At 38.0% G+C, this 21,692-nt stretch overlaps 1 protein-coding gene across 1 annotated transcript; it reads right to left on the reverse strand.

Annotated features, from left to right (window-relative positions):
* Positions 1-287: 287 nt before the first annotated feature.
* LOC107044410 lies at positions 288-19,910 on the reverse strand. Its single transcript, XM_015266275.1, has 4 exons — positions 19,814-19,910; positions 19,580-19,668; positions 16,540-16,710; positions 288-1,736 (listed from the first exon to the last, which is right to left on the reverse strand). The coding sequence occupies exons 2-4, from the start codon at positions 19,635-19,637 to the stop codon at positions 1,516-1,518; spliced, it is 450 nt and encodes a 149-aa protein (XP_015121761.1). The 5' UTR covers positions 19,638-19,668; positions 19,814-19,910; the 3' UTR covers positions 288-1,515.
* Between the last annotated feature and the right edge of the window lie 1,782 nt (positions 19,911-21,692).

A 21,692-nucleotide genomic window follows, 5' to 3' on the forward strand; every position in this document is an offset into this window, starting at 1 on the left:
GGCAAGGGAAAAATATAAAAATTGAGATTTGCGTGAAATGCGCTGTTGCTACTGCGATAACAACGATGAAGCGTTTTTTAGATTGAAAACATTTGAACATTCGAAAGACTTTTTTTGAAATTCGTAGTTGCCAGAAAAATTGTGAATCCCACTCATATTTTCTCAGTCCTCATAACTGAAAAAATCGTAAGAAATGATATCTAAAAAAACGAAAAATTGAATGGTCGTAATCTGTTCAAATAGGTAATGATATGTGCAAAAATATCATTAAATAAATAACGAAAATATTTCTAATTTTACCCAACTTTTTATATTTTTACCATCATTTTATAACATACTCCAGTTCAATTAAATTATCATTGTATTTGCTTTAATTCAAACTCTACACACAGAACATTTCACTTTTCTTTTAACTTTAAATTTAATTTTCATTTTTATTTTCTTAATGGAATAAAATTGTGAACAGTGCCGAGCAGATTTACGACGCCCGAGAAGAAATGTTCTCCTTATTGTTACCCTTAGTGAATATTATAAATGATTCACTTGGGTGAATGATTGAGAAATTGAGTTAGGAAAATTAAATGTAAAAAAAACTCATCACTCCATTTTACTCGTGGTGAATTTATTTTGACGTACGGGTTTAATATTTCAATGAAACTATTGGAGAATTATCTTCCCAAGGGGCCGCTTTTCAAGGCAGTGTGAGGAAATACACGAGGCGACTGGTGATGCAAATCACATCCCATGCACGGGAATTGGCCCATTTTATTAATTAATTTATAATTAACTTAATATTATCAATATTTAATAATTTAATACGACTCTCTATCCTCTTTTCATCATGTTCACAATCTCAAAACTGTATTATCGGTGATTACGATTCATTCTTCTCCTTCCCATTGTCGAATCCAGGATTGTGCAATTTTGTCATTTGACAGCAATTGAAATAAACGTAAAATTAATTCAAGTGGAACGAGAAGTTGACAGTTGTGCTTTATATTCAATTATGTCGAACGGTTTTAGGGCCACTTATAGTTTCCGTCCTCGTATGCAGCGTGATTACCTATTTTCATCGATTATTCTTCGTAATGAGAGATTCCACAGCACAAAGAATCGGAATTTTTCCGATCACATTCTATCGTCCACACGTTCATTTTTTCCTAGATAATTGAATTTTTCTTCACAAGATTATTTCTCATTCCCGTCTACTCCTTATCACATTATTCGTAGTATTTTTCAGAATTATTTATAACTCTTTTGTTACTAAAAAAGGAAAAAATTGTTTGTTTTTTGGTATTTGTGAATGAGGAGATGCATCGCATCGCCGATTAAAAACGCAACAAACAACGTCAACATTATCTTTTGATTTGCCCTCCAAATGACAATCATCATCGTTAAATGAATTCCCATTATTATCACCATCACTCGGTTCCCACGATACTCCTCTCTCATTTTTTATCATTTATATTTTTAACGTTTTTCATCTGCAATTGTTTTTTCTTTAATCTAGAGAATTTAATTACCGAGGAAGGAACGGTAGGCTGTACCGATAACACAGAGGAACATCAGGACGAAGTGCGCTGATTTATTCAGAATTGTTGTTGCTCCGTTGCACTTGTCAGTGAGGCATGAGCACACTTCTTGTCGACCACCGAAACCACCGCGCTGGTAGCAACGGCCTTTGTAGTTTGACTCGTCGTAACCGCAGGTTCGAATTACTCGAGTTTCTGGTACAACTGGAAATTATAATATAGATGATGGATAACAACTCGTCTAACTGGATTCTTATACTTACGAAAAAATGTCATAGAACAATCTAGCGGACTCACCGGAAAAATCTATAGGATTTCTATTGAATTTTCTATCACCTTTGGACAGATTCTGCCCTTTTTTTTTAATGGAAAGTTTTTTATATAAAAAAAAAATCAATGAAATTTGATTTTTCCATACAACTTATTCTATTGAAATATTTTCTACAAAAATTCCTCAGCTGGTATTTTCCAAGTTTTTTTGGTTTTATTTTTTCAATGAAAAGAGGATAAAAATATTAACAAATAGAAAATTAATGTAAAAGGATGAAATTCTACTGATTTTTTACATAATATAATTTCAATTGGGCATTTTCTATTAAAAAACGCGCAGTACAGCGGCAGAATTCCTCAATAGAATTAAGAGTTCAATAGAATTATTAATTTTAATAGAACAATTAATGATAAGTGTTATATAAAAAAATTTGGTTTGTTGAAATATTTTCTACAGAAACTCCTCGGCTTAATAGCTTTTACGATTTTTCGTGTTGTGATTTTTTTCAATGAAAAAAAAGTAAACATGGATGAAAAAAAAAAAAATTATGTAGAGGAATTTCTAGAAAATGGTTCAATAAAAAATTGGCCGTGGCTATTCGCAACGGGCGTGTGACACGCCGGCGTGAAACACGCCGGCGTGTTTCACGCCCGGTGCGTTTATGAATTTTCTTCTCTGGCGTGTTTCAGGCCCGGTGAGGAAAACTCTCTGGCGTGTTTCACGCCGACTAAAACTCTCTGCGGTGTTCCACGCCGAGTGAAAAATATTCGTTGGCGTGTTGTACGCAGAGTCAAATCTTCTTTGGCGTGTTACACGCCGAGTCAAAAATATTCTTTGGCGTGTTGCACGCCGAGTCAAAAATATTCTTTGGCGTGTTGCACGCCGAGTCAAAAATATTCTTTGGCGTGTCGCACGCCGAGTCAAAAATATTCTTTGACGTGTTGCACGCCGAAACAAAAATATTCTTTGGCGTGTTGCACGCCGAGTCAAAAATATTCTTTAGCGTGTTTCACGCCGAGTGAAATACTCTTTTGACATATGGCTAAAAACAACTTTTCTGCCTTCTGTATTGCGAAACTCACAGTCTCCAGAAATAGTATATTTCAATACAAGTGCAGAAAAGTGTTTTTTTTGCTCGTTGGAGGTTTATAGCACGAGCTGAAGGCGAGTGATCTAATACCACGAGTATCGATATTTTTCATCACAGTGTATTGTGACGAGGCATATTCATTTATTTTTTATTATTTTTCTACATATTTTTTCCCACTACACATTGCCCCCTAAAAGGTAAATCCCGCCACCGTTGGATACCCCTTCCCCAGACTTTTTCCCTCATCGCCCGTCTACCCCCGCCCCTGGACATCACGAAGATATCAGCCGAAGGAAGACATCAGTTCCGACTCGGTCAATTGGAGAAGCCATCGCCTCCTAGAAATTCCCCATACTGGACCCCCGAATATTCACCACCTGCAATAATCCCTTGCGAGACATCCCTGGATTGTGGTCATCGTCACCACTCACCCGTGCTGATTGGCCCCGATTGCTCCTGAATTAAAACCCGAAGGACTTCGACATCTGACGAACCCCCACAAATCGCGGAGGAAAAGGAAAGACCGTCACTCGTGCATTAGCTGCCCCGTGAGTCGCCACGTGCCCCGAAAGTAGTAATAGTGAATACAGTAAAATTCGCCCGGAAGTTATTTGGCGGATAAAAAGAGGACTTTTGATACATCGAGCTCATCCCAGCTCTAGTATTGGTGCCCAGGAAATCCCGAGGTGGAAAGGAGGCTCTCCAGGAAAACGCCCTGGTATTTTGAAGGAATGCAAGACGCCGGTGGAATTCCACGTGTTCGCCAGAGTGAAGTCCCTTCGTGAGTACGAGTTACCCCCCTCATTTTCCCTCTTGTCCCTACAATATTACCCTTCATACCCCCAACGGTGAGCCTACACTCTTTTGTTTCTTCCCCATTCAGTTATTATTTTTATATTTAGTTGCATTCCTTCGACACGACTAGCATCTCCCCTTTTTTCTGCATTAGAGTCACTCCCTTTGCACGTGTACAAAAGTTGCCTGGCCTCCCTCACTCCCTAGATCTCATTAAAGGCCTTATTTACGTCTTTTGACGATCAGAATTGTATTTAGAGAAAATATAGGTAATTATTCTCAAATTATCCNATATAGCATATTTCGATACAATTGCAGAAAAGTGTTTTTTTTGCTCGTAGGAGGTTTATAGCACGAGCTGAAGGGGAGTGATCTAATACCACGAGTATCGATATTTTTCATCACACAGTATGGAAGCGTGCCTACAAAGTTACTTTTTCGCACATCGTGATGAGAAATGTCGAAATGTACCCTCTGGAATGTTTCACGCCCACTAAAATTCTCTCTGGCGTGTTTCACGCACACTGAAGAAATGCTGTTTCACGTGTTTCACGCATGTTGAGAATAAAGGAGAGTATTTATTGCAACGCGATGCAAACGAATGATGCGTAATAAATGTAAATATCAAGGGTGAAGTGTCAAGGATAAAGGGTCAAGGGTGAAATATCAAGTCACCCTTGATATTTCACCCATGAGGGGCCGTTTTTCTACACTAATATCCTCTCTGGCGTGTTTCACGCCCACTAAAACATTTCCTGGCGTGTTTCACGCACACTGAAGAAATACGCTTTCGCGTGTTTTCAAGCATGCTGAGAATAAAGGAGAGTATTTATTGCAATGCAAACGAATAATGCGAAATGAATACAAATATATTGAAATTAGAGGAGGGTGGGACAAAATGGACTGCGGGGCAAAATGGACCACTAATTTTTTTCTTTTTCAATTTTTTTTTAATGCTGAACCTTCATGGGTAAAATGTCAAGGGTGAAATATTATGGGTAATCGATAAATCGAAATTGACATTTTTTATTTTTGTACTTCTATCGCTCCTATTGATCGATTTGATATCTTGGGGCCCGCGAATGAATAATCAATCATTGGTTGATAACAAAACTCAAACACTAATGGCAAATTCACTTTTGAAAAATCGACGTCGGAACAGGCGACTTGATTTAGGTCGAAATGAATCTAAGGATCACTTTTTCGGCAATATCTCTAGAACTATTCGTCCGATTGCAACAGATAAAGTTGCAAGTGAAAGGTGGCTTCATTTCCCATCCATTGCACTACTCATGGAATTATTTTCACTGGGAATTAGTACAGTTATTGGTGTTTTTGTCAAAAACCTATTTTTGGCAAAAAGAAAATGGGTTTATGAGCTGTCAAATTGAGGAGGAATGAGTGCAGCTTTAATCTGAACCCTTGTTCATTGCCGTGGGATTAATAGTTCCCGGGATATTCAAGTTTGAGTGATTTTTTTTTAGATGAAAAGGATTGCCATTCCCATTTTTGTAAAAAAATTTAAATTGTCAAAGAAACACTGAAAAAATTAAATCCTGCACATATATTTGCTAACTGGATCGTGTTCAGATGATAATAAAACCAGGATATTGGTCAAAATTTACATTTACATTACAATAATGATTGATGGTTCCTGAGGTTAAATTTGATGCTCTGTACTAAAAATCAATTAACGATTATGAACGCGCGCTGTAGCGCACATCTTCACCCTAGTCATGGGTAAAACCTTGATGCTTGATTCTTGATATTTTACGCATGATAGTTCACCATTGAAAAAAAAATTTTAAAAATGGAAAAACAAAAAAAAATCAGTGGTCGATTTTGTTCTCGCGGTTCATTTTACCGCACAGTCCGTATTGACCCCCTTGGCCCATTTTGCCCCATCCTCCCCTGCCTTAGCAACGCGCGTTCCTATTTTTTGCCGCGTTGCTAAGCCAGACATAGTTATCAAACCCAATAACTTGTACGCCCCGAACTAATAACGCCCATCTATTGTAGACTCTCCTTTAGCCATGTTTCACGCCCGTTTAGGATAACTCTTGGGCGTATTTTACGCACAATCAAAGGAACTCATTCGACGCATCAAATGAAAAAAACAAAATTATTATTTTCTATTTAAATGAGGAATCTTGGTGTGTAAATAAATCGATTCAAGTGAGACAAAACATGACGCAGTGGTATTTCGTTTCTATTTATATCGCAAATTCGATCTATGCGATATTAAATATATCACATATATCTTTTACATGAACACGTTTATAAGAAAGACAAAGAATTCATTCAATTTCATCAATCAGATGAATTCAAGAAATTTTTTTAGATTCTAGAAAAAAAAAAGATTGAATTAATCAATAAAAATCTGATTAAATTAAGAAAAAATTGTAATAAATGCTGAAGGATAATATAGGAGAGGTCAAATGGACATTAGGGCTATCTTTTCCTCTAAATCAAAAAAAAAACAATAGTTTGAACAATTTTATATTTATTTATATGATTTATGAAATAAACGCATAGAGATTAAATTAGTAGCATATAAATTATATAAACTTATGAATAGTATTTAAGTGAAAACCAATTGGTTTCCAGCAGCTCAACTGAAAGTTTGCTTTGACAAAAAAACTATTAAATATTTCCGGGACAAAAACAGACGCCTTCAGATATTAGTTGACTTCGTTGGGTGTCAAGAAACGTTCAACCACTAGTTTACAACTATAAGCCCAACTGAATGCCTTTTTATCGTACTCTATTATCTTCAGATTCATAGGAAAAAAAAAAGATGGAGCATAAGAAATATACTCAATTAATGAATGAGAAAATTTATAGAATTTCCTCTTGTGGAAGGCAAGTGCAGGTTCGACTGGAAAATCTCCAGTTCCCAAACTTATGGAGATTTCTCCATAATACACGTAATAGATAAGCTCTCTCTTGACTGTCTTGATTTCTACCAAATAAAACTCCCTCTCCGTTTACTCAAATGTTGAACGACCAAGAACGGCAAAAATAATCACATGTTTGTACACTTGTTACAAACTCATCTAGGCTCTCTTGGTTTCCGGATGATACCGAGGCAGCAGTAGTGGTGGTGAAGGAGACAGGCAGTGCAGATAAGCACGTTCCCTTGTGCTGCTTTTTCTGGTTGCTTACAAATGACGCGAGTGAATAGTTTTTTGCCTTTCTTCTCTTTTAGTTTTTTCATTATTAATTGGAAGGCTTCCTCCTCAAAGAATTCTTTAAAGAGAGTGATATTTGTTAATTTACTGTCGACGAGGGCATCACTCAGAGTTTGTGGCGTAAGGTGTTTTTGGGGATATTAATAAACAACACTTTTTAATTCATAATGAACGTAAATGCAATTTTATTCAGTACAGGGAATTTGTGTGTGTATTGGCATTTCGCCATCTTGTGAATCACTGACTATACAAACTTAATCCTAACGTCCAACTCAAAAACTCGTCACTACGGCGCCTCTGACGGCCTCACTAACATCCCGGGGCCCTTGAAAGGTCATCTTTCAAAGCTGTATAAATAATAACGGGTATTTTGAGTTAAATTAATCCGTCAAACGGGAATGAAGAAATTGAATTATCAACCGCTTGACACTAACATGACGTTGAAAAGCAACAAAAGTAATTGACGATTCTAGTTTGCACTAATGACTAATTTTTTTTTTTTTTATGACTCGACTGTTTACATTAAATGACTCGACCGCTTACATTTAAATGACTTGACTTGTTACATTAATTTTTAATTGAAAATATTAATAAACTCTCAAAAATTTACATCTTTCCTTTGGTAAACACAAAATTTAAGCCTCATCTCCCATCGGAAGAGGGCTTATGTTCTTGACTGCTCGCTTGTAAATTCCAGTGGCAGTCTTTACGGTCACCACTCTCACACCCCCATCTCGCCCAGGGTGAACCTCGATCACACGACCCAGAGGCCACTGGAGAGGTGGCACGTTGTCCTCGATGAGTAAAACGAGCGAGTCCAACTCAACTCTTTGACCTGACGTACTCCATTTTACTCTCTTCTGCAATTCCTGCAGATACTCAGTCTGCCAGCGTTGCCACAGTTGTTGCTTCAACTTTGTCAAATGCTGCCAACGAGATAAACGATTCTCTGGAACTTCGAGAAAATTAGCTTGAACAGGCTGGAGTAGTGAGTCACCAATGAGGAAGTGGGATGGGGTAAGGACTTGAAGATCAGAGGGATCATTGGTTAAAGGAGTCAATGGCCTTGAATTTAATATGGCCTCGATTTCAGTCAGCAGTGTACTATACTCTTCAAATGTAAAAACTCGACCTTGAGTAACAGTATATAAATGTCTCTTCATTCTCTTCAACAAAGTTGGTCCCATTATCCGAGAACAACTGGGAGCAGAGTCCACGTCGTGCTGTAAAGCGACTTAAAGCTGCCAGAAATGCCTCGGTAGTCAACTCCGTGACCAGTTCCAGGTGGACAGCCTTGGTGCTGAAGCAAACGAAAACAGCCACGTATCCCTTTGAAATGTGGATCCTTCCATGACGTCGGCTTTCTCGAACTTGAATCGGACCTGCATAGTCGACACCAGTGACTGAGAAAAGACGAGAATGTCCTCTGACACGCTCTTCAGGCAGGTCTCCCATCAGGACATCTGGGATGATAGGTCTGAAGCGGAAACACTTTATACAACTTCTTACAACCTTTTGAGCCTCTCTGCATCCGCTGATTAGCCAGAATCTGTCACGTACCACGTGAAGCAACTGCTCAGGAGGGCAGTGTCGTAGGCGTTCATGCTCCCTGCGCAGAATGAGGGTTGTTACGTTGTGTCTCGCTGGTAGAAGGAGTGGATGCTTCTGATGCTTTGACCAAAGTGACTGAAGTTTGTTTTAGCTCCGGTAAATCCATAGCAGGGTCACTCATTCATGCTGGATGTTGTGCTTGCTCTTCAAGCCATGAGGGACCACGCCACCAAAGTCTGCATGTCTTCAAGTCGTCACTGCTCACTCCGCGTGACAGCGGATCTGCTGGATTTTCTTCGGTGGGCACATGTTGCCAAGGGATATTTTCTGTTAGCTCTTGGATCTTGCTAACTCTATTGGCAACAAAAGTCTTCAAGAGACTTGGGTCTGTCTTTATCCACCCAAGTACGACCGTGCTGTCACTCCAAAGCTGGATTCTTTCGACTTTGTGATGAAATGATGTTTTGACAGTCTGACAGAGCTGAGAAAGCAATAAGGCGGCCTCAAGTTCCAACCTGGGTACTGAAATCACCTTTCATGGTGCTACCTTGGATTTGGAGCACAAAAGATGAGACTGCAGATGACCTTGATCATCTTTGTTCACCGCATATAGACAGGCTCCAAAGGCACGCTCTGAGGCATCTCCAAAGCCAAACAAATCGAATTTTCCTCGAGTATTTCGTAGATTTACATTCCTTGGTATCTCAAGGGCGTTCAGCAATGTCAAGGACGAATAATAATGATTCCAAACATTCTGATAATCTTGGGGGAGTTGCTGGTCACACTCAAGCTCTTCTTTCCATAATTTCTGCATTAATATCTTGCCATTGATAAGGACTGGTGCAACGAGCCCCAGTGGATCGAAGATCTGCGAGATTCGTGACAATACCTCTCGCTTGATGTTGGCTGATTTGTCAGATAGCTCAACTTTATACTGAAGAATGTCCGATGAAGAGTTCCATAAAAGTCCCAATGTTTTGAGAGCGTCTTGTTTGTCAATGGTGCGTAGACTGTCCATCTTACTCTCATCTTCAAGGTGAAGTAAAATTCGTGAATTGTTTGACCTCCACTTGCGCAGTGGGAGCTGGCCTTTCATCAAAAGCTCAGATAAGTCTTTTTGCAACTCGATGACTCCTTGCAGTGTCTCTCCACCTGTTAAGACGTCGTCCATGTAGAAGTCCTGCTCAACAACCTTAGCCGCGAGAGGGAATTCCAGTTTGTGTTGTGCTGCGAACTCACGAAGACACCGCATCGCGTGAAACGGAGCACAGGCTGTGCCATACGTCACCGTATTCAACTGGTATGTGTTTTGAGGCGCTTCTGGGTCTTTTCTCCACAGAATAAGCTGCATTGATCTGTCTTCTGGGTGAATGAGTATCTGCCTGAACATTTTAGCTATGTCAGCAGTGATAACATACTCATAAGTCCTGAATCTCAACGTTATCTTGAAGAGGTCTTGCTGCCGATTGGGTCCTGCTATCAATTTATCATTCAGTGAAGCTCCATTGGACTTCTTGGCTGAGGTGTCAAAGATGACCCGGAGTTTTGTCGTCACGCTTCCTGGATGAACGACTGCTTGATGTGGAATGAAGTAGGTTTCTGGAGACTCGGTGATATTTTCTACCAAGGTCATGTGGTTACTATCGATGTAGTCATCCATAAAATCATTGTATGCTCTATGTAACTCAGGGTCTCTGCTGAATCTTCTTTCTACAGCATGTAGCCTGCGTGATGCTTGGTCCTTGGATTTTCCAAGTACGACATGATCTCTTTTGGGAAGACGCACGATGAATCTACCATCGTGGTCTCTCTGTACTGTGCTGGTGAACAGCTCTTCACACAATTTTTTCTCCTTGGTGAAGTGGCTGGTTTCTGGAATGGATTCTTGGGTCCAAAACCGTTCCAGTTGCTGATGCAATTGTGTGTTGGTGACCGTGAGACAGGTAGAAGACATGCCACTTTTGGTTCCAGCTATCTCACTACCTAGGATCCATCCTAGTCTCGTATTTTGCAGTGCAGGCTGACCATCGAATCTATTTCGTGGTGTGCCAATGAGTAACTTCCAGTACAATTCTGCTCCGATCAGTAGATCAATCTTGCCAGGTTCATTGTAAGCTGGATCTGCTAATTGAACCCCCTTTGGCACAATTATATTGGTAATATCTATTTTCGTCTGTGGTATCTGCTCTGTAATGGCTGGGAGCACCAGACATTCCATCTGTGCTGTGAATTCGTTGTGCATGGAGTGGATTTGTACCTGGGTGACCTTTTGGGCATTGGTCCTGGTCTGATTGATGCCACTGATGTGCCTGATCTGATTATTCAATGGTAATTTTAGCTTTTTCGCCAACTCACTGGTCATGAGATTGGACTGAGATCCTGGATCCAATAGTGCACGACAAATCATGAGGCTCTCGTTGTTATCCTGGATGTACAACTGGGCTGTTGAAAGTACCACATGAGACTGTGCTTTTTGAGTACAGTACATGTTGATTGTAACGTCTGTATCGAATGAGTCCGCCAGATGATTGACAGCTGGTGGATGTGGATTATCTGGAGGCTTTCTGCCCTTGTGGAGGAGTGTGTTGTGGCGTTCAGAACACCTCTTGCATCCTGAGCCCGTACATTGATTGGAAAAGTGTCCGGGTGTCAGACAGTTGGTGCAGAGATTCTTTTTCATAACCTCTTTTCTTCTTTCTTCAATGGGAAGCTTGATGAGGTCCTCACACCAGTTCACTGGGTGACTTCCAGCGCAGAACTTGCAAATGTAGGCTGTTCCGGCTAATGTGACTGTCGACTCTTTTTTGCTGTCCTTCTGGCTTTCTTATCAGCTGAGTGCGTCTGTTGCTTGTTTGAATTCTGAGATTTAACTTTATTTTGATTAAGAAGTCTCAGCGTATGAGTACGATCTGTGAGAAACTTCAAAAAATCCTCCAGCGTTGGCATGTTGGCGTGTGTTCGATTCTTTATATGATCCTGCCAGTCTTTCTGTTCAGGCTAGTCCAACTGCTTTCGTGCTAGATGGATTATCATTGTGTCCCAGTGATCCTGATGGTTTGCCAGAGGCTAATGTTCCTGAGGGTTTGCAAGAGCCTAATGTTCCTGATATTTTGCCAGAGGCTAAGGCTCCTGATGGTTTGCCAGAGGCTAATGTTCCTGAGGGTTTGCCAGAGGCTAATGTTCTTGAGGGTTTGCAAGAGCCTAGTATTCCTGAGGTTTTACCAGAGGCTAATATTCCTGAGGTTTTGCAAGAGCCTGATGTTCCTCAACCTCCAACTGGACATACACCTGAGGCCAAAGTTCAGGGGGAAAAAACGAAAATGCATCGATGAAGAAGTCACTACCAAGAGGATTCACCTTGCATCGGATAAAGAGGTTGAGAAAGGGGATTCCCCGACCATCATACCGATGAATCAAGCGTCGTCTGTAGCACCTTCGAGCTCAGGGCAGGGCCATCTAGCTGATAATGCTGCCGAATCACTGGTAATTTTTTCGTTTTTAATGCACAAAATACCATATTGATAATTAAAATTGAATAGATTCAACTTTTTTTTCAATTTTTTTTTAGCTTGAAGATGATGCATGGATGAGTAGACGTTACCAGAAGGAGACACTTATTTTCAACGATAAACCTATCAGGGAAAAGCAGGAGTGGCTTTTGAAGTTGTTAAATTTTGATTATGAGGATCTAAAAGATTCAGCAATTACAGTCAAAGATGTACAATGCCTTACGCCATAAACTCTGAGTGATGCTCTCGTCGACAGTAAATTAACAAATATCACTCTTATTAAAGAATTCTTTGAGGAGGAAGCCTTCCAATTAATAATGAAAAAACTAAAAGAGAAGAAAGGCAAAAAACTATTCACTTGCGTCATTTGTAAGCAACCAGAGAAAGCAGCACAAGGGAACGTGCTTATCTGCACTGCCTGTCTCCTTCACCACAACTACTGCTGCCTCGGTATCATCCGGAAACCAAGAGAGCCTAGATGAGTTTGTAACAAGTGTACAAACATGTGATTATTTTTGCCGTTCTTGGTCGTTCAACATTTGAGTAAACGGAGAGGGAGTTTTATTTGGTAGAAATCAAGACAGTCAAGAGAGAGCTTATCTATTACTTGTATTATGGAGACGTCTTCATAAGTTTGGGAACTGGAGATTTTCAAGTCGAACCTGCACTTGGCTTCCACAAGAGGAAATTCTATAAATTTTCTCATTCATTAATTGAGTATATTTCTTATGCTCCATCGTTTTTTTTCCCTATGAATCTGAAGATAATAGAGTACGATAAAAAGGCATTCAGTTGGGCTTATAGTTGTAAACTAGTGATTGAAGGTTTCTTGACACCCAACGAAGTCAACTAATATCTGAAGGCGTCTGTTTTTGTCTCGGAAATCTTTAATAATTTTCTTTCCAAAGCAAACTTTCAGTTGAACTGCTGGAAATTAATCGGTTTTCACTTAAATACTATTCATAAGTTTATATAATTTATATGCTACTAATTTAATCTCCATGTGTTTATTTCATAAATCATATAAATAAATATAAAATTGTTCAAACTATTGTTTTTTTTTTTTATTTAGAGGAAAAGATAGCCCTAATGTCCATTTAACTTCTCCTATATTATCCTTCAACAATTTTTACAAATTTTTCTTAATTTAATCAGATTTTTATTGATTAATTCAATCTTTTTTTTTTCTAGAATCTAAAAAAAATTTCTTGAATTCATCTGATTGATGAAATCGAATGGATTCTTTGTCTTTCTTATAAACGTGTTCATGTAAAAGATATATGTGATATATTTAATATCGCATAGATCGAATTTGCGATATAAATAGAAACGAAATTCCACTGCGTCATGTTGTCTCACTTGCATCGATTTATTTACACACCAAGATTCCTCATTTAAATAAAAAAAATTAATTTTGTTTTTTTCATTTAATGCGTCGAATGAGTTCCTTTGAATGTGCGTAAAACACACCCAAGAGTTATCCTAAACGGGCGTGAAACATGGCTAAAGGAGAGTCTACAATAGATGGGCGTTATTAGTTCGGGGCGTACAAGTTATTGGGTTTGATAACTATGTCTGGCTTAGCAACGCGGCAAAAAATAGGAACGCGCGTTGCTAAGGCAGGGGAGGATGGGGCAAAATGGGCCAAGGGGGTCAATACGGACTGTGCGGTAAAATGAACCGCGAGAACAAAATGGACCACTGATTTTTTTTTTTCCATTTAAAAAATTTTTTTTTCAATGGTGAACTATCATACGTAAAATATCAAGAGTCAAGCGTCAAGGTTTTACCCATGACTAGGGTGAAGATGTGCGCTACAGCGCGCGTTCATAATCGTTAATTGATTTTTAGTACAGAGCATCAAATTTAACCTCAGGAACCATCAATCATTAGTGCCGGATTTAATTTTTTCAGTGTTTCTTTGATAATTTAAATTTTTTTACAAAAATGGGAATGGCAATCCTTTTCATCGAAAAAAAAATCACTCAAACTTGAATATCTCGGGAACTATTAATCCCATGGCAATGAACAAGGGTTCAGATTAAAGCTGCACTCATTCCTCCTCAATTTGACAGCTCATAAATCCATTTTCTTTTTGCCAAAAATAGGTTTTTGACAAAAACACCAATAACTGTACTAATTCCCAGTGAAAATAATTCCATGAGTAGTGCAATGGATGGGAAATGAAGCCACCTTTCACTTGCAACTTCATCTGTTGCAATCGGACGAATAGTTCTAGAGATATTGCCGAAAAAGTGATCCTTAGATTCATTTCGACCTAAATCAAGTCGCCTGTTCCGACGTCGATTTTTCAAAAGTGGATTTGCCATTATTGTTTGAGTTTTGTTATCAACCAATGATTGATTATTCATTCGCGGGCCCCAAGATATCAAATCGATCAATAGGAGCGATAGAAGTACAAAAATAAAAAATGTCAATTTCGATTTATCGATTACCCATAATATTTCACCCTTGACATTTTACCCATGAAGGTTCAGCATTAAAAAAAAAATTGAAAAAGAAAAAGAAAAAAAAATAGTGGTCCATTTTGCCCCGCAGTCCATTTTGTCTCACCCTCCTCTAATTTCAATATATTTGTATTCATTTCGCATTATTCGTTTGCATTGCAATAAATACTCTCCTTTATTCTCAGCATGCTTGAAAACACGCGAAAGCGTATTTCTTCAGTGTGCGTGAAACACGCCAGGAAATGTTTTAGTGGGCGTGAAACACGCCAGAGAGGATATTAGTGTAGAAAAACGGCCCCTCATGGGTGAAATATCAAGGGTGACTTGATATTTTACCCTTGACCCTTTATCCTTGACACTTCACCCTTGATATTTACATTTATTACGCATCATTCGTTTGCATCGCGTTGCAATAAATACTCTCCTTTATTCTCAACATGCGTGAAACACGTGAAACAGCATTTCTTCAGTGTGCGTGAAACACGCCAGAGAGAATTTTAGTGGGCGTGAAACACTCCAGAGAGTACATTTCGACATTTCTCATCACGATGTGCGAAAAAGTAACTTTGTAGGCACGCTTCCATACATTGTGATGAAAAATATCGATACTCGTGGTATTAGATCACTCCCCTTCAGCTCGTGCTATAAACCTCCTACGAGCAAAAAAAACACTTTTCTGCAATTGTATCGAAATATGCTATATCTGGAGACTGTGAGTTTCGCAATACAGAAGGCAGAAAAGTTGTTTTTAGCCATATGTCAAAAGAGTATTTCACTCGGCGTGAAACACGCCAAAGAATATTTTTGACTCGGCGTGCAACACGCCAAAGAATATTTTTGACTCGGCGTGCAACACGCCAAAGAATATTTTTGTTTCGGCGTGCAACACGTCAAAGAATATTTTTGATTCGGCGTGCAACACGCCAAAGAATATTTTTGACTCGGCGTGCAATACGCCAAAGAATATTTTTGACTCGGCGTGCAACACGCCAAAGATTATTTTTGACTCAGCGTGCAACACGCCAAAGAATATTTTTAACTCGTCGTGTAACACGCCAAAGAAGATTTGACTCTGCGTGCAACACGCCAACGAATATTTTTGACTCGGCGTGCAACACGCCAAAGAATATTTTTGACTCGGCGTGCAACACGCCAAAGAATATTTTTGACTCGGCGTGTAACACGCCAAAGAAGATTTGACTCTGCGTGCAACACGCCAACGAATATTTTTCACTCGGCGTGGAACACCGCAGAGAGTTTTAGTCGGCGTGAAATACGCCAGGGAGTATTTTAGTCGGCGTGGAACATGCTAAAGAGTATTTTAGTCGGCGTGGAACACGATAGTTTTCCTCACCGTGCGTGAAACACGTCAGAGAGTTTTCCTCACCGGGCGTGAAACACGCCAGAGAATAAAATTCATAAACGCACCGGGCGTGAAACACGCCGGCGTGTTTTACGCCGGCGTGTCACACGCCCGGTGCGAATAGCCACAGCCTAAAAAATTTGTGTAAAAAGATGAAATCCTACTGAATTTTCATATAAAGTAGTTTCTATTGGGAATTTTCGACATAAAAAACGCACAGCAAAGCTGCCGAAATTGTTAATAGACTGGGCAACTAATAATCAAATTTTCTCTCGAATTTGCTAGGTTTTTTGATGAATTTTTTTCCGCCGCATATTCAACATTTTCTAACATTTTTTGCTACTCTTAAATATGTTGTTTTCATCTCCTATTGTTTAACACTATTCAAAATAGGGAGATGATATTTAGAATGATGGAAATTTTGCCACAGTGCTAAAACCAAACGTCATGATTTTTTTCAAGAAAATATTTACGTATATAATGATTTTTAGAGAAAACGTTGGAGAATTTGTTTTCTATGTAGAAAATTTTTGACACAAGAGGTATTAAATAAAAAAATAAAGAATACGAATAAGAAAATCACATCACTTGATGAAATATTGAGATTAAAAACTGAAAAAAACAGGAATTATGTCCTTCTACAACTGATAATTGATCTTGAATTTCACCATTTCACTCCTAAATTGATTATGTGAATGATAAAATTACGTAAAATTATGAATCTACAAAAGGATGAAATATATTTAATAATGAATGAGAGGAAACTTACGTCCATTAACTCCAAATTCAATGGACTGCACAGTTTTTCGGCACATGGTGTACTTGGTACCTCCAGGTCCGAGGTTATCACAGCTTCTTAATAATTCCTCAGGAGGAATTGGCTTCGCACATCGGGTGTCCTCATGGCTGTTGCAAACGTAGCACTGCAGTCCATTCACTCCTGAAACAATATACAGGATAACGAATGAGTGCGTAAATTCCCTGAATGAAAAAAAAGTACAATTTAATTTTTTTAATACGGATATTTCATTCATTACTATGAATTCCTCAGGCTCCATTGCACCTACATTCTTCCGTCTAGCTATTCTATTTGCCCCTAGGAATACAGAAAATGAGAGCATTGAAGAACACTGAACTTTATACTAGTTCTCCATTCGTTAATACTGTTGAATTACCTAATTTATGTCTATAAAATCTAGAACTATTTGAACAAGATATTGTTGTCTCTCTATCAACAGTCCCGTAGGACACATCATCATCATGTAAAAAACGAGATAACCATGGATAGGAAATACAAGGATAAATTCAATGAAATTTACCAGAAAAAAACGTAAAAATTACGTGCCGAAACGTAATCCGCGAGCGAAGTAAAATTCAATGATAAGTGTGAGTCGGAACTGAAATTGTACGAATCACCACATAATTCTCCGATTTGTTCCGTAAAAATTAACCACCCGTCTGATGACTCACCGCTGTGCACACGGAGAGAAAAATACACCATAATTCCGTGAAAGTCCCTTCAAAAATTAGTGTGCTACTCACTAATGCTGGGACATAACAGGGGGTCATCAGAAAATTCGTATGTGGCACCCTAAGTTTTACGGGCATCGCGCGAAGTAGTGGCGCAAGTCCCTCTAAAAATTGGGGTGCCACATTCGAATTTTTCGATGACCCCCTGTTATGTCCCAGCATTGATGAGTAGCACACTAATTTTTGAAACATTTTTTTCTCAGTGTGGGGACAACAAGTCGTTCCGTAATTTTTTCACAACAATTGAGAAATTTTACGAAACGGAACGTAGAAAGAATTCACCAGCTTCATAAAAATTGTTGAACGTTCAAGAATTTTTCATTTTGGAGGCATAATAAGTCGGGAAGTTTCTGTAAGATTTTACTTTTTCGGGAAAAATTACGTGACAATTTCGTACTTTGTTCGGTGATGAACCTGAAAATTCACAGAAAGTTTCAGATTTCTTCTTGTCCATTCCTATAAAAATTGCCGGAAAACGATTCCCCGTTACGGATTACGTGAATTATTCCATAATTTTTACTGAATATTTTTCTCCATATATAAACCCGTACCTGTTGTTCAATACAAAGGCCCGGTTGCACGAAGCCCAGTTAATAAATTCCTGTTATGTATCGGAATAAAGAAAAATAATCTGCCGATCAATTTCGATCGAAAGTTCATCGAAGGTATTTCACCAAAAAACGTGGTGTATCGCTGTATCATGACTATTTGCCAATAATACCATTACGTATGAAGTGTTTACTCGATATTCAATACCAACTGGCTGAAGGAAAGCACACTAACGATGAATGCCTAAAGTTTTCGAACAGTGGCATAAATTAACTCCAGACACAAATTTATTCTAATGATTTATTTGACTAACAGGACTTGGTGCAACCGGCCCAAAAGGATAATATATTGGTTGTTTAGGAATGGTTCCATGCTTGAGGCATAAATTTGTAGGAATTGAGTCCAACGAACTTCAACCTAGTGACAATCTCCGGGGTTTGTTCTGCTGTTCTGAAAATCAATGTAGCTAGTACCTACAAAGATGGCCTAGAAAAGATACCCGTCGACGCCAACTAGTCGGCTTCTATATTCAAACTATGTAATGAGGGACAAATTTTTAAGATTTATTAATAATTTGTAATGGGGAATTTCGTTGAATAATTGAAAATCCAATTGAATTGGATGAAAAAACTTATTGGAGAATTGTAATTCCCAGTAATAATTATATATTCATAACTAATGAATAATTATCCATTACTTAATAAGTACATAATATTAAGCAATGAACGGTATACAACTGAGTTTGTTATTTTTTTAAAATATTTATATTCAAGATAACAATCCAGAGAAAGAGCTCCATTATAACTTGAATCTTCGTTACGGCCAAAATTCTTTGCAAATTATGTGTATCCATGGATTTTTTTTCCCCGAAGAATCGGAAGAATAGGAATCATTGTTCACATGGAGTAAATTAATCTTAAAGTTCTGAGAGAAAAGCAATTCAAAATAATTTTGACGATCATTTGGAAAATAGTTAAGAAGTAAGGGATATGAGAATACAGAAGAAATTAGAAGTCATCCAGGATCTCTACAATATCCCACAGACTTCATCGTCAATCTAATTTTAAATCATCCCCTCCCTCTTAAAAAAAAACATGAATGGTGATAAAAATAACTCTTCCCCCTTTTCCCATCTTTATTTATCATTTTCCCCGAAAATAGCTCATTTTCATTATCGTACATCCACCACATCTACCTACATGAAAACCAAGCCAACATCTGTGCCGTATGCACGCATTATTAATTAACAAACCCCCAACAAAAATCTCAGTGAATTTCTCCTAATGAAACCCAATGCAATTTCTCTCTCGCTCTCATTCATCACTCCCCCATGGATTCTCCCGTTTCCCTTATTTTGTGGGGGTAGACGCGCGCACATTACGTTGTCATCGATCCAGACTTGCGCAGGGGTAGTCCGAGGGTGTGGAGACAAAGGAAAATCCTAATAATTCAAAATTCAGTCCGAGTTTCTGCGGCAAAGATAATTCTGAAAAATCCGAGAATCACTCAAAAGTTATTTTAAGCGCCGAAAATGCTTTCCATGAGATTGTTACTAGGACTTGAAGGCTTCTTAGTGTCAGGAAAACCGAAATAAATGACAGAGAATTTTTCAAAAAAATGAAGTTCATTTTTTTTCTGTTAAATTGGAATAAAATAGTGAAAAATCATTTAACAAATTCTAAATATTCACGTAATAATTGATAAAGATTTTAATCATCATTTGAACTTACCGGAATGACCCAGAAACACACAGGCAGTGCATATTGCAATGACAATATGGGCCTTCATCCTTCTCAAAATATTCACACGAAGCTGATTTCTGTTAAAAAATAAACGCAGAAAAGAATTGATTAATCCTCACTGAAATGTTCGATCCAACAATTGATGAACGATATTGCGATTGATTTCAATTGATGAATCGTGATAAACTTTGATTACTGTGCGGGAGAGAGGAGGCGACCTACCGACCGAGCGACCCCAAGGCTTCGAGAGCTCGGATTGCACTGTTGATGCCAGTCGTAACTAGTTGGCACGGCGCTCCCACCACCCTTGCGGGTTCAAATATAGAATTTGTGTAAGCACTAAGCTTGGGAGAGTGAGCATGTGTGAAGGGGGATCCTCGGGAATCGACGCAGAGGACGGGAGATTTTTTTCTGAGTGGGGAGTGTTAGTGGGGTTTTGTGGTTTTCCCGAGGGGTCGATGATATTCGGAAATTGATTTTTGTGGTGAAGGGAGAATTTTCAGGCATCGATTATGTTGATTAGATAGAGAAGCAATTAATTATGTAATTATTACAAAATCAAATAATCCGCACATTATACGAGCAAATGGTAAAGTAACGAATTATTTTGGAAATCTTACATGGCCCATTTGTAAATGAATGAGTCGTACGTAACTATTTGGATCTAAGTAACATTTCGTGGTATTATTACTTCAAAAAAATTTTCCTTATTGCAAATTAATGATAGCACTTGATAGAACTCGATTGAATGATGGCTTAAAATTTTTTTTTTGAATATCCTTTTCACCAAGTTCTAAGATGAAGGGGATCGCAATAATTGTTATTTTGATTTATTTAAAAATTTGCAAAAATTTTGTATGCTTTGGAAATCAGAATTCCGGGGATATTTTTGAATTTCATGCTTCAAATGAATTTAATCATAACTTAAAATGCTTGCTTTAATGCCATTCAGTTGAAGTTAAAAGACGATTATGATAGCTAATTGGTTGATTTGATTTTTATGATGATTGTTGAAAATTTCGAATTTTTCATGAATTTCCCTGAAAATGATTACTTTCTGTATCATCCATTCATTTCATTCAAGTATCTATAAATAAAAATTTTCTATTAACAATGAATTGTAGATGTTAGAAGTAAATGATGCGCAAAGTAACCATTCGGAAGCATATTGTAAATATATTAGTAAAAATAACTATACTATATGCAATGCAAGAGCAATTTCCCACTTATTTTAAATGTGTTTATGTCGCGCCGTGCAATAAGTCGAGTTTATCGCACGCTGCGCTTCGCGCAGCTTGCTCAAAACTCGACTTCTGCACGACTTGACATAAAATATTATAGAGCACGCGGTAATAAATTTCGTTTTCAACGAATGTGTGTATAGACCTCGCCTTCGGCTCGGCCTGTAAACTACACATTCGTTGAAAACGAAATTTGTGTCCTTGTACTCTAATGTACTATTATTTTAACACAATAATTGTTGTGATGAACAGAAAATTTTGATTCCCCACTCTTGCCAATTAAATAAAAAAAATAATAGGATAATTAATATAAAAAATGAAATGAGCAATAAATAAAATGACAAAATAATAACAATTAAATAATACCTAATCATTATTTGCTAATTTCAATTCTTCAAACATTTTCCCATAAAAAAATTATAGAACTCAAATACAACGTATGTACAAAATGGAAATGTAAAAATTGTAAACGGCGTACAAGCCATATAGTTGGAAATGAATTCAATCTTGAATGTACTAGAACTTGGTTTAAAAAATCGTTGATCATCAATTCGCTGGCAGAAAATGTTTCAATTCTGGCAAAGAATTTCTCAATTCTTTTAAATCTCATGAAATCGTATTTTCTACAGTCAGTTGAAATAATTATATCAATCTTTTATTATGTTACTCCACTTGGCAATGAACACCAGCTCCAACAATTTCCAAAGATGATTCGAAAGGTGAGGCATGACACCATAGGACCGTAAATTTTATAGAATAAATGCGTAAAGTGGTCGCGGGCTCCACACAGAGAGCCTTGTGAAGTGGATAATGTCTCTTTTCCTGTGACACGGAACACGTCTCGTGCCCCACACATTTAC

The sequence above is a fragment of the Diachasma alloeum genome, unplaced genomic scaffold, assembly GCF_001412515.2.
Source record: "Diachasma alloeum isolate Michigan unplaced genomic scaffold, Dall2.0 Dall_scaffold_00728, whole genome shotgun sequence".
Taxonomy (NCBI): domain Eukaryota; kingdom Metazoa; phylum Arthropoda; class Insecta; order Hymenoptera; family Braconidae; genus Diachasma; species Diachasma alloeum.